At 35.4% G+C, this 14,720-nt stretch overlaps 2 protein-coding genes across 2 annotated transcripts in view; one reads left to right on the top strand and one right to left on the bottom strand.

Moving 5' to 3' along the window:
• LOC143018580 (macrophage migration inhibitory factor-like) overlaps positions 1–5,005 on the top strand; it is a 5,251-nt gene extending 246 nt beyond the window's left edge. The window contains exons 2-4 of the mRNA XM_076174070.1: positions 2,680–2,804; positions 2,918–3,090; positions 4,295–5,005. Of these exons, the coding sequence (XP_076030185.1) occupies positions 2,697–2,804; positions 2,918–3,090; positions 4,295–4,367 (354 nt within the window). The 5' untranslated portion in view covers positions 2,680–2,696 and the 3' untranslated portion in view covers positions 4,368–5,005. The remainder of the gene's footprint in view (positions 1–2,679; positions 2,805–2,917; positions 3,091–4,294) is intronic.
• A 145-nt stretch (positions 5,006–5,150) lies between these two features.
• LOC143018579 (glycoprotein-N-acetylgalactosamine 3-beta-galactosyltransferase 1-like) overlaps positions 5,151–14,720 on the bottom strand; it is a 112,877-nt gene continuing 103,307 nt past the window's right edge. Inside the window, exons 5-7 of the mRNA XM_076174069.1 lie at positions 10,775–10,885; positions 9,716–9,873; positions 5,151–7,335 (exon numbers count right to left, since the gene is read on the bottom strand). Coding sequence (XP_076030184.1) covers positions 7,165–7,335; positions 9,716–9,873; positions 10,775–10,885 — 440 coding nt within the window. The 3' untranslated portion in view covers positions 5,151–7,164. The remainder of the gene's footprint in view (positions 7,336–9,715; positions 9,874–10,774; positions 10,886–14,720) is intronic.

Genomic DNA, 14,720 nt, shown 5'->3' on the forward strand with positions numbered 1-14,720 from the left:
TAAACTTGTTAGAAAATATGCATATTTATATTAGAAAGCTCCAATGCATGAAATTTAAATTGTTACTCCAGAAAGCTAAGAAAGTCCAAATATTATACAGGTTATCCAACATGAAAATATGATTTGCAAAAGAAAGGAATACACTATACTATTAACTATACAGTAAGTATACATACACTTATAGTACATAATCAGATAATCATAATGATGATTTGACATTTCATGAATAAAGATTGTTTATTCAGAGATACTCACTGATACTCAGAGTTTATATTTTGGAGTGTATTGAACGGTTTTTATACCCCCTGACAATTCATTTCTACAAGGGAAGGCCCAGCACCAAAATTTCAAGCCTTGAATGAGGGTAACATTGTAGGGAAAGGTGGGTTCTGTTCTTGTATCACATAAACCAATTTTCCACTTCTTTCTGTGTTGCATTTGAAAAATACTTTTTTATGTTTAAGGGGATCGTCCATTAGAAAATCGAACTTTTTTTGTTTGGGGTGAAAGTGGCTGAGATTTTTTCCTAGTAACTGCCTTGTCTCAGAGAAGATACAGAGTTGCTTATACTTTTTTATTGTGATTTTTTTTTTTTTTTGAGGGGTAATTTTTGAAAAATTTGAAATTGATTCAGAGGATAGATCTTTGACTGGATATTGATTATCTTTTGTCTTTATAATGGGCTAAGATAGATGAAGAAACAGAGGCAGAATTATGATGTTCTGATCAGTCTGTTATGAGAAAAAAAAATCCAAAGTAAGTTGATGAAAAAAGAAAAAAAAAAAAACAATGTATATACGAAAAAATCCTACTAGTCCTTTACAAAAGGACATAAATCTGCCTCCAAATGTTCTCCCAATTATGCTGAATCCGAAAAGGATTTGCAGTTGAAAATCAGTGAAGGCGTTTTGGATATGAATCAAGTTAAATGTGCAAAAATCAAGTTTTTCAGGAATGGGCATCATAGTTTTTTATTCATGGCTACTGGTCCCCTTTCATTATTTAGGATGTTATGGTGTTGAAAGGGTATCATAGGCACCACCCTACTCTTTATTGCCAGCTTTTGATTAATTACAGGTTTATATGATGAATTCAGTTAGTATCCACCAGGGTTATATTGCTCAGGTTCCAAGCGTGCACTTTGCCTTTTCTTGGCGCGATGCATCTTTGGCGACAGAAGATCTTTATCTGCCATCCTAAGCTGTTTTATGGCAGCACTGGTTGTTGTCCCTCTTGCTGATGGCATATATGCAAGTTCATAACCAAAGATGTGGTTCAGAACTGCAACTTGAGCACAGAGTTGAACTCTAGAAAATAGTACATCTCACTCACTTGAAAGACAAGCTATAAATAAGTCACGTTCACATACTGTACGACAGTACTCCCAGCAGTCAGGTCGCTGTTGCCATATCGTATGCTATTATTTATCATACAAAAGTATAAATATTGTGCAAAATACGCAGCTTCTTTTGTTAGCAAATATATGTAACAACAGAAAACTTGATATGCAGCACGCAGCACACACAACCCAGCCACAGTAGGGTAGGGGGTGGTACTGTATTATATTTTTTTTAGATAGTAAAAATCAAGATACAACATCCATGCTCGTTCATGAGATAGCTAATGAGCAACACTTTTAGAGAAAATATTTTCAGAATTTCATTTTTTTTTTTTTTTTTTTCCGTGATTTTCTGATGGACAATTCATACTGTACGCTACACAGTCAGGTCCCTGTTGCCATATCGTATGCTATTATTTATCATACAAAAGCATAGATATTGTGCAAAATACACAGCTTCTTTTGTTAGCAAATATATGTAACAACAGAAAACATGATATGGAGTACACCGCACACGACCCAGCCACAGTAGGGTGGAGGGGTACTGTATTATATTTTTTTTTAGATAGTAAAAATCAAGATATACTTAATGAGGTGATAGAAAAAGAAATACGATTCATGTGGTGGATCTAAATAAGTCCTTCAGGAAAGAAAATGAAGGTACTCCAACAACCCTCAGAGATCTCAATCCCACACCAAACAAGATTCACACTAGCATGCCTGCACTCTGGACACCATCTGTCATTATGACACTATAAACACATATTAGGCCTGCCCATATATTGAAACGGCCTCAGAAGAAGACAGAACACCTCACAGAAGACAGAACACTTCATACTACTATTCCCCACACAACTCCCAGACAACAATAGAATATATTTTTTCTAAGTGATTTATGGTCTCAACCAGAGGCTATTACCTATTTCCTGGAAGGCTGCAGCTCTTCTGCAAAAGAGACCAGGGGGCAATGGATTGATTGACTGATCCCAGACAGTATGACAATATTAAAAGTGTGGCTGAACAAATGTATTCAATAATTTTGATGTCTGTGTCACACCTTGTGAGGTTCCTGCATAGGAATCCTAGGGCCATTTTGGCTGTGGCTCTGATGCTGTTCACATTTGCGGTCCACCTCATGTCTACCGGAATGTGAATCCCCAAGTATTTGTGGATTGTAAAAAAATTACTATTCTTTAAAGAATATATGTATATTTTTAATGTGCTAAAACTGTTAAGAGATCTTGGGAACAGTACAGAAACTGCATTTCCATGGATGATGAGATTTGAAGATTAGTGATGAGTCATGGGATCCATACCAATTTGTGTCTTTGATTTTACAGAATAATTGTGGTACAACATGCCATACTTCCATCTTTCAACAAATTTGCCCAAGGAGAAAATTCCTGACAGTTGTTTGTCAGACTTGAGTAAAATTGTATCAGAATCCCTTGGAAAACCTGAAACGGTAATGCTTGTAATAGTGTATCATCTGTGCTAAACTTATGATATATCACAGAATTTTTCATCAAATCTTAGAAAGGATATCATACTAAAGAACCAAACATATTTGTCTTTCAGTTTGTCAGTGTCCATATTGCACCAGATCAGATGCTAATGTTTGGTGGGTCCACAGACCCATGTGGGATGGCAGTCCTGATAAGTATTGGCAAACTTGGAATTGAAGAAAACAAGCAGCATTCTGCAAAACTGTCAGACTATATAGAAAAGAACTTGGGTATTCCAAAGAACAGGTGAGTTAAAAATATGTTGATACTGTACTCTTTTAGTGAGATGCTAGTCTGAATATAGGTGGGCAATAGTGACTTGTGTGCCTTGGTAATATATTTACTCTAGGATTTATAACAAAGGAAGATGAGTCTTGGGTTAGCTGATCTTTCATTTTGTTATTTGAGAGGGATGCTGACACCAAGTTAGCCATCATTGTGGCCAACTTGTGTATGTTCATAGTGGAAGTTTTGTATTTCTGATATCTTTTAGAGATGTATTGGCTATGTCACTATTTTCTGCCTACTAGGAAATGTTTTAGTAATTTTTTTGTTTTGGTTGGGTATATTTTTTCTCTGATATTCTGGGGCTATATGGCTTGGGTTTATATCAAATGCATTACCTTTGCCCATTGTCACTTGTGTTCTTTATGATGATATTGTGCTTTGAATTTCTTTATGGTATTTTAGGCTTATTTGTGAGTAATATGCCAGTGAGTAGTGTTTTCTAAAGTTGTGCTTATATACTGATATTGGTATCTGATTTTCTTCTATTAAGTGCCAGGCTTTCTATCAGTTTAGAGGAAATAAGAAGGAATAACATTGCCATATATAAAGCTTGTTGCTATACTGGCTTATTTGGTGCCATTTTCCTAGTTGCTGGTATCTTAGATGTCTAATTTTTTGGATATTTTACGCTTATGACTTTTGGGATCAGATCTCTCCAGGAAGAAACATTGGTCTGTTGTCTGTGTTGCTTCAATATGGGAGTGTTTCTGTGTCACTCCCTCAAAGTAGTAGGAAAAGGAGAGCAGTTGCTAGTAGTCAGCTCTCCATGTGTGAAAAGTGTAAGAAATATAATTGAAGTTGATAAAGAGAGATCTTGAGCCTAGTCCAGAGACCAAGGAGGTAGTTGTAACTTATTTTGAAATGTCTGGTTAATGATGTATTATCAGGAGTATGCATTACTTCATGTATATGTGTTTTTCTTTTCCCTACCCCTTTCTATTTTTTTACCTCCGACAGATTTCCTTATCACACTTACTTTGCATAGTTACACAAATATAACACATCGTGAAGACTAAGGAACTTTGTTCTAGAGTATGCAGTGGTCTTTTTCCAGCAATGTTTAATGTGTACATGCACAGCTTTCCAAACCCAAAAACTGAGCAAAACATCAGAACACTTGTGTGCAGAAGAGTTAACAGTTATATGCATGTTACTTTTTCAGAATGTACATCAATTTTGTAGACAAGGAAAGAGGAGATGTTGGCTTTGGTGGTTCGACCTTCCACAAAGGATAAGTTTGGCATAAACCAGTCACCTATAAAATCAACTTATCAATATGCAATCCTGGTTCACGTTTCATCATTGCCTTGTCTTACATAGGTAAGATTCAACCATAACTGATATAAGAAAAGCAGCTTGAAGATAAGAAATTAAGACATTTTGCAGTTCTCATATGGCAGCTGTTTTGAATGTACTAGCTGACTGTTTTTCACCGTATTACATGGGTTAAATGTAGTTCATTGGTTTCATGATGAATGAAGAGGAAGTTAGAGTTATGGGCAAAAGAAACACCAAATAATGATGAATCTTTTTGTGAAACCTTTATTGAATAACATTTCATTCATTAAAGAATTCATCCACAATTAGTGTTTACATTGCCAAAGATATTGATAATTGTCATCTTCAAACAATATTTTGATTGCAAATAAGAGTTTCATCCTCTTTGGCATTTCCTCAGATATTTGTCATTTGCTATTTTCAAATGAGTAAGATAGGATTGCTTTGGATATTTGGATATATTTTGGACAATTGGATATGCTTATTTGATCCATACTTGGATGATTTTCATTGATCTCATTATTATACTTATATGTATTGACAAGTCTGTGAATATATGTGAAAATTCCAAATAAAATCTATATTACAAGAAATAGCTTTGTTTACACTCAAAGATGTCCTGTTTTATTTTTCCATGGTAAAGTTGGTTTGAAATGTACCAAGATGTAGGTGGCTACTTGTTTGTCATATAAATATTAAACACAGAATTAATTAATAAGGAAGTTGGAGTATATTGAAAGATCAGTGCTTCAGAACCTATGACTATATTTCTACCAGTGCTACCATTGCTTTGGGATAATATTGATGCAGTTGAGAATGGGACATTCTCATCTTGCCCATGTCTTTTTTGTCTAATGACAATCCTCCCTATCTACCCCTTTTGTATTCCCCTTGCACTAACACATTTTATTAAAGTGCCCAATCTATTTAACTTCTTGCAACTACCTTCTTTCTCATTTTAATATATGAGGAACTTCGTGACATCTAATTTTTAGGATTCAATTTATAATGGTATGTACTTGATTAAAAAATGGGGATAAAAAATATCTCGTCTAATCTGCAATGAATTCTTTAATGCTGGGTATATTAATATTTTAGTTCATACAGACCAACCCTTAGTTATTATGCTGTAATTTAGGTAGTATATTTAGATAAATAGGCATAAAACGAGGAGAATATCTGGAAAAATATGAATGACAACCCAGTATGCCAGTATATTTGCCCTACTTTGTCATCAATTTGTGTACATTTCATCAAATAAATACAATTTATGAATCTGAAAATCTGTTACTATACAAAATTGTGTTTCTAGAATCTAAACATGTTAGAAAAATTTAACATTGGTGTAACTTTACCTATTTGTTTATTTGTGTTGTTAGTCATTAGAACCTTGAAAACATACATTTTTCCTGCAGTCACTATTGGCAAACCTTCAATAGTGTAGAAACTTGAGACGTGGGAGAGGGGTAACGTACTGTGATGTTGCTTGTGGGGTCTGGTCTCGCCCCCCCCCCCCCCCATCCCCCATGTAATTACACATAAATTACTATCATACTAATAAAAAATTATTACTGTGACCTTGAAAAAAACAACTTGTTCTGTACAAAGAACAAATAAATTACTTTTTTATTTGAAAGTTCTGGCCCACAACGCCTCTCTATTCTTTGTCGTCAGCTACTGAATATTAAAGTTCTAGTCTAAAAGACTCCCCACAGGAAAAAAGATTAAAATACAACATGTCGTACTCAACCAGAACCTGACAAAGGATGTTACAGATACGTACAATAGCTGTGCAGTGAAGATATATGTTGAAATACCTACTGCATACAGCCTTAGAATACCCCTGAAACTACGACCAAAGAAATAAAACACTTTTGTTGATATAATTTATCAATTTTTGCAATAGAGGAATATAGAGTAAAAGTACAGTAGAATGAGAAAAACCTGAATGAGGACAACTTGAATGTAAGTTACAATACAGTGTTGTATAAGCATTGTAATAGTTTTTCCCCATATGGGGTATTGGCTGCATGTATTTTGCACAGTCAATATTTCATGGACTTCAGTGACATCCCTAAGGACCAGAGTCATTTAGCATTCTCTTGTGATTGGAGAGTAATCTCCACTCCAAAAGGAAACCTGATCACATTTTATTCCTGTTACCTGCCTTAAATTTCACCTTTACCACATCTAGTACTCCTCTTTAATGCAATATGACAGTGACAGAAACACTAAGTTCATTTGTAGTTTCCTTATGGTCTGACAATTTTTGAGAATGGGTGCACCATATGGGTACTAAGGAATATTATTTTATCACTGAAGATTAGTCTCCATTCAGAAAGGAATATTGATCACTTTTAATTTCTGTTATCTCTTCTTTCCGCTACCCTCCTATCTAACACCAATATGACTTAACTATTTGGTGCTATTTTTTTTTTCCCAGTGTTGCAAAAGGTTACAGGTGATGAGATCAATTAGAGGTGGATGCCAAAAAACATGATTTGCATAGCTTGTATATTTTTGGCATCTTCATCTCTATGTCTCTGTATTTACATGATTTTTTTTACCTAACAGTAGTGTACAGGAAATGAGCTACATTCATGGGATCCTCCCCCTCACTCCAATTATTGTGTATATGCATTGTGTACTGTATGTACATTATTGATAGTCGTATTACTTTTGTTATTATTTAAGGTATGGGGGGAGGTCTCCTTTAGACTGCATTTCAGGATGAATGAAAATATGGAAGGTTTCTCACACAGTAAAATTCCTGTAAACGAATGACTGATTGTGTAGACTTGGAGGCAATTTGGTGTACTGGCGTCCATAGACGTAGAAATTGTATATCAGGAAGTCTAGCAGGTACATCATCTGTGGTGTAATGTAGTGAAAGGAGATGGACGTTGGAGAGCAGCAAGTCTGTCCCTAGGGAGAAGTGCAAACTCTTAGATTTTTCTTTTTTATAAAAGAATACACACAGGGTGGGGAGCAAGAAGCAGTCTTTCTTTCAGCAAGTATTGTTTCTACATATATATATATATGTGAGTGAGTGTGTGAAACACCATGACCTTGGATCACGTGTGTGTTTGTATATGTGTGCAGAAAACCATAAATGAAAACTATAAAATGTGGATCTAGAGCTTTCATCCATTCAGACATCCTCAGGGCACATTAACAAAAGAAACATGAGCATATATATATATGTATATATATACAAAGGTAGGGAGGTGAGGAAAAGGAACTAGGGAAAGTTTGTGGGGAAATCGCCCCAGGGCCTACAAATTCTGTTCCCAGGCTGCAGATGTTTGTACCATCACATTAAAAAAAAAAAAAAAAAGATTGTCTAGCTTGTGCAATCCTTGGCATATATAAAGGTTGTTGACAAATGTATCCTTGATCAGACTGGATTCTATTGTATTTCTATTCAAGTATGACTTATTTTCAACAATTTCTTTCCAACCAATGCAATAACTGGAATCCTTTAGTGTGTGTAGAATTGTTTGTCCAGAGTTTTTTGGATGATGAATTCTTAAGAGTGACATAGCTTTGAAATTGAAATATCCTAAATACCTCATAGATAGTTCTCACAAAATGGCTAGAAAATCTTACTATGAAGAAGCCAGTAAAATTCATTTCAGAAAAAATTCTTATTCTTCCTTTCCACGAAACCTTTATCAAACTATATCATCTTCTTAAGACTTTCAACATTAAAATAGCTTTTAAAAACTCCAGTACAGTTAGAAGTCTTGATTTAGAACCCTGAAAATGAGGAAGGATGCGTGTACTCTATTCCATGTAAAGAATGCTGACAAATGCTACATTGGTCAGACTGGAAAAGAATTAAAAGATTAGAAGTATAGTGTCAGGAGTGGTAAAATGTCGAATGCACTATCTGTTCATCAAAGGGATTTCAGTTATTGCATTAATTGGGAGGGTGCTAAAGAAATTGTTGAAAATAAGTCGTATTTGAATAGAAATATAGTAGAATCCAGTCTGATCAAAGATTGATTTGTCAACACCCTAAATAGCCAAGGATTGTACAAACTAGACAAGTTTATTATCAAGAGAGCAATGGCACAAACGTCCACATTCCAGGAAAAGAATCTGTAGGCCATGGGGAGATTTCCCCACAAACCTTTCCCAGTTGCTTCTTACCTCCCTGCCTTTGTATGTATGTATGTATATATATATATATATATATATATATATTATATATTTATTTTTTATTTTAATGTGTCCTGAAGATGTCTAAATAAACGAAAGCACTTAGTTCACAGTTTATAATTTTCCTTTGTGGTTTTCTGCATACTTAGAATCACAAGTCTGAATTCTCCTGCATATGTATATGTGTGTGGATATATATATGTGATCAGGTTTTAGCGTCATAACATTCCCTCTATTGAAAGGCTAGGATATTGCCCCATACAGAGGACTTTGTAACATGGAATTTAATGAACCATGCCCTTCAACTTCACCAGTAACAGGGTTCGAACCACCATCATCTCAACTTTTGCTGCAAATAACATCATAACCCACTCAGCCAGCGAGCTTTATTTGAATGCATCATATATATATATATATGTGTGTGTGTGTGTGTATATATATATATCCTGCGAAGGTTGGGGTAGGTCAGTCGAGACTGTCCCTGTTTTGTCTCCCTAAATACGACTTAATCTCACTGCCTCTCTCACCACCACCTCAGGCAGCACAGCACCGACATGTATATACTGAAATACATAGCATGTCATAAAAGACAAAGAGATATTGTTGGTATGATGAGCTGACAATAAAAGTTATCCAGACGTTCTTAAGATTATATGTTTACTATAATTCTAAATCCATAATTCTTAAATCATTGAATATTGATATAGACGACACGTGAGTACCTGTTCCAGTACTCCATAGTCAAAGTTTCATTAAAGGTGGAGTGACTCGCAAACAACAATATCTCACGAGATTTTTGCACAATTTATATTTATTGACAATAATCCAATTGTTTTCTTTAATGAACAAGTTAGGTTAGTACTTAAGACTGGAGAGGGACTTTAAGAAGCTCTGATACTGAACGTCCAGGAGAGGTCATATTTGTCAATATTAAATATTCTGACATCAGTATTGTCTCTAGATAATGATTTCATAAAAGTCCCTCACTATTAAATATTCTGATATCAATATTATCTCTAGGTAATGATTACATAAAAGTCCCTCAATGATTGGATGTTTCAACACCTGGCTAACTTCATCCCTGACTTCGATATGCGATGCATTTGTGTGTAAGTAGATGTCCGTGCATTTCTTAACAAACCTGTGGAATAAGGAAGTATGATGCTTTGTTGAACCACGCTCCTTGTTTTCTTTTTGGGGAGAACAAATGTGCTTGTGGAGGGAATGGGAAGAATCGACTTCGTCCCTCCTCGTCCCGGGAATCTGCCGGATGAACGCCAATATTCTTCAGACATTTACCTGCCAGAAAGAATGTGTCCTACAGTATATTTGAGTGTAAACAAAATCCAGAATATAATAAAAAACAATTTTATTCTCTTACATTTTGACAATCTTCTTCAGACAATATAGTACTGGAAATTTATCAGATAGTATGTACCCGTATTTTGTATACCCTGCAGCATATATACAGTATACAGTATGCTGTCTGATAACTTTCCTGTGCTATATTCTCTGAAGAAGATTGTCGAAACATAAGAAAATAGAAGAGTTTCTGTGACTTCCTGCATTTGTCCTATACCATTCTCCTCAAATATTTGTATCTTCTTATATCAAATGTTGTCTATAAGGGCATTTTGTAAGAAATGGCCTCTGGCTGGCAGATGCTGCCAGGGTGACCACCATGCAAAATATTCCATTTGGGGGATTCATAAGGGTAACTTTGCAAGAATTGGGCTATAGCTACCAGGTGCAGTCAGAAAACACAACTTACAAAATATTGCCTTTGATGGATTAGCAAGGGTAAAATTTCAGTAACTGGTCACTGAATGCAGGTAGAGTGCCTGCTCTACAAAATGTTACCTTTGAAAAACTGAAAAAGAAAAAATTAGTTGGAACTACAAACCAGAGACCTCACTTTAGGAAACCAAATCTAGATGTAACCCTCCTTATTTACCAGCAAATTCTAAAGCGGTTACATTCACATGATTCAAAATGATAAACATGATGCTACTTTAAGAAGCAAAGCCTTTATGGAATGAGCAATTTGTTTTCATACAAACATGTTGTCACTGTTTCAGCCATTAGAAGGAATGCATTAAATATATCACCCAAACATTAGTCCTGTGACATACGCAAACCTCTCAAGTTAGATCTAGTGATTCGTCTCATTGTCTGCTTCCTTATTTTCAAAACAACTTACCAAGCACGGCGTCTTCAGGTCCTCCAGTTCGCTGTTTGCATTCCAAAGGGTACGGATATGCTTTCTCAACAAAATCCACCAGGGCTTTTCGGCTCAGTACGTAACCAGCACCTGCAATCATTAAAAAAGGTATACATACATATGTACATATATACATACATACATATACACATACATGCATACATACATACACACACTTCAACGAATGGACGGCTTAGAAGACGTTCTGAAGAAAATTGAAGTTTTGTGGATCCCAACGCAAAGAGAAGTGCCTATTGTATTTACAGGGTGGGGGGAAATTGCTCGTGGGGTAGTAGGAAAGTAGGGAAAGAGGAAAAGGGGAGGGATTACTGAGGGAAATGAAAGGAAATGAGGAAGGAGTAGACTTGGCCCAGGCAGACAGGCGAAAGGTAAACAAAAGGCCCCCCGACGACAATGAAATGTCTAATAGAAATGTAAAGATTAGAAGTATAGATAAGAGCAATACAGTAGAAAGTGATGAGAATATTTTCCAGGGATTTAAAGAGGGTAAGGGGGACACAAACCCCCCCGACTGACAAGACTAGAAGAGAAGGTCGATAAGAATAGTGGACAAAATTGAATATAAAACACCAATAAGTAAAAGTGACCACATATTGATTGAACTGGAACTTAATGAAGAAAAATATATGAAAAGAAATGAACAATATAGAAAAGGAAGAATGTATGAAAAAACAAACTTTGATAAAATAAGAGAATTCTTTCAAAAGGAAAACTGGGAAGAAATATACAAAGAAGAAACAACAGTAGAAGAGAAATGGAATATTTTGACAAAGATTTACAAAAAAGGAGTGGAAAAGTATGTCCCAAGACAAAAACAAGAAAAAGAATATGTAAAATGCTGGTACAACAAAAGCTGTAGGGAGCTAAAAGACAAAAGAGACAAAGCCTGGACCAGATGGAAAAAAGACAGAGGACCTGAAAAATTGAAAATATATACCTGTTATAGAAATGAATATGTACAAATGTGCAGAGAGGAAAAGAGAAAATATGAAAAAGATATCATAGAAAAGTGTAAAGATCAACCAAAACTATTCTACAGATGTGTAAACAATAAACTGAAAAACAAACAAGACTTGGAGAAATTAAGACAGGAGGGAGTTGAATACACTGAGGAAATGGAAATGGCGGAAATTATGAACAAACATTTTAAATCAGTGTTTACAAGGGAGAACATACAACCTGAAGAGAACGAATGGAAAGAGAAAGTCCCCCCTATGGAAGAAATAGAAGTAACAAAGAATGAAATATTAACACACTTGAGTAATCTTGATGTCAGAAAATCGCATGGACCAGATGAAATAGCAAACTGGATACTGAAAGAATGCAGGAATGAACTGGCAGACAAAATACATAGCATACTAAATAGTTCCTTGAAAGAAGGAAAAGTTCCAGAAGATTGGAAAAAAGCAAATATAGTACCTATATATAAAGGAGGAAATAAAGAAGAACCTACCAACTATAGACCAGTCTCTCTAACAAGTACAATAGCAAAAATTTGTGAAAGAATTATCAAAAATAGATGGGTAAAATACTTGGAAAAAAACAAAGTGTTAAATCCAAGGCAATTTGGATTCAGACAAGGACGATCATGCGTCACCAATTTAATATGTTTCTATTCAAGGCTAATAGATATAATACAAGAAAGAGATGGATGGGCGGACTGTGCATTTTTAGATCTAAAGAAAGCTTTTGACAAAGTACCACATAAGAAGTTGCTTAAGAAATTAGAAACTGAAGGAGGAATACAGGGCAAACTACTAAATTGGATGGAGGACTTTTTGCAAGAAAGAAAAATGAGAGTAGTGATAAGAGACCAGCACTCAAAATGGGATGAAGTAATAAGCGGTGTTCCGCAGGGAACAGTTCTGGCCCCAATAATGTTTGCTATATATATTAATGATATGGATGAAGGAATAGAAAGCTATATGAGCTTCTTTGCAGACGATGCAAAACTACTGAAAAGAGTGAAAACTGAAGATTGTGAATCACTACAGAGAGATCTAAATAAAGTACAGGAATGGAGTAGGAAGTGGGAGATGGAGTTCAATACAAAAAAGTGTAGTATAATGGAATTTGGAAAAAGCAAAAACAGAATAACAGGAGCATATAAATTGGGAGAAGAAGGAATAAAAAAAGTAGAAAATGAGAAGGACCTGGGAGTCATTGTTATGAATAATATGTCACCTGAGAAACATATAAATAAGATTTTTGGAGAAACTTATAACCTAATAAGAACAATCAAAGTGGCATTTACATACCTGGATGAAGAAATGGTGAAGAAAATCCTAATCACCCTGATAAGACCAAGATTGGAATATGCAGCAACGATATGGTCACCAAGTACAAAAAAAATGTATAAAAAAACTTGAAAGAATACAAAGAGCAATTACAAAATTGGCACCAACACTCTCAAAACTATCATATGAAGAGAGACTAGAAAAACTTGAACTACAGACACTAGAGCAAAGAAGAGAGAGAGGAGATTTGATAGCTATTTACAGAATCATGAAAGGCATAGAAATTACAGACAGAGAATCTGATAAAATGGGATGACAGAAATACAAGAGGACACGGAAAGAAAATAAAAAAAGACAGCTATAGAAGAGATTTGAAAAAGAACAGCTTTCCTCACAGAGTAATAGACAGTTGGAACAAGTTAGATGAGAAAGTGGTGTGTGCAAAAACAATACATGAATTTAAAAATAGTTTAGATAAAATGAGATATGAAGACGGGACACCACGAGCATAGCTCTCCTTCCCGTGTACACACACACATACATACATGCATGTATATATAGATATATACATACATACATATTCATACATATATGTATATATATAATACATACGTACATACGTACATACAGACATACATACAGTAAAAGGCTATTTCCTCATTGGAAGGGGAATGGGCGAATCAAGGCATATATCCACCCTACACCCATTCCACATTGGCACAAAAACCCTAATATCATAGAATAAAACAAAGTAAAGGTAGTCAGCCTTTTAAACTAAAAATAACACCTAGCCATGTCTTTAAACTAGAATTGATACATGTGCAGGTCCTAAAATGATAATGAACTAAATAGAAGTCTGTCTTGTACGGTTGTTGGAAACTGGTGAAGTATTCCAACTTCATGATTGCTAATGTCTGTTCTTTCTTGTCCGTTGTGTTCATTATCTTACCATAACGCTTCTCACAAACTAAAGAATTTGCAGAATACTGAGCCAATCATGTATTCAAGTCGTTGAAATTTGGGTGCAAAACCCAACTCCTTGTCCAAGTTGTGCCCATGGGGCAACGCATTTAGATGTCACCTAAAGAGCTCTGGCTAAGGTAGGATAAGCCTGGCAAGTCATTGCCGGATTTGACTTTGCTCGTGAAACTTACAATGAACTTCGGAGCAGGGTTGGCCTAAGGCACCAGACCCAGAACTGAGATGTATCATGGAAAATACCTTGGAAGTTCGACCTAGCAGGAAGGAGGGTGAACTAATGAGCTTCCTATCCCTCTCAGGACTAAAGTTCTGCTTTTCCTGAATAAGATTGCTTGGCGATAACGAGATAAATAACTATGAAAGCACCATATTTGAGCAAAGGTTAACTGAGATAGCCTTAAATCATTACTGCTTGATATACTCTTGCAAGATTTTTTTTAAGCCAGACGGTGGTATGTAGATTAGAGGGCCCCTTCTCTGCGTTATTAAGTTAAAAACAAAATTATCTCGATTAATTAAATACTAAAGTTCAGTGTCTTCTTTTGAGATTTTGTTTTGACCCAAGATCTCAAGGCGTGCATTCACCATTGAGGGACTAACACCTGAAACTGTTCAGCACGGGACTCCCAGATTAAGACGAATAAGAGTGCCTGACCTCCGCCCCCCACCCCCCCCAAAAAAGGGTT

Source organism: Oratosquilla oratoria, chromosome 35 (genome assembly GCF_046742065.1).
Source record: "Oratosquilla oratoria isolate Oo_2021 chromosome 35, ASM4674206v1, whole genome shotgun sequence".
Taxonomy (NCBI): domain Eukaryota; kingdom Metazoa; phylum Arthropoda; class Malacostraca; order Stomatopoda; family Squillidae; genus Oratosquilla; species Oratosquilla oratoria.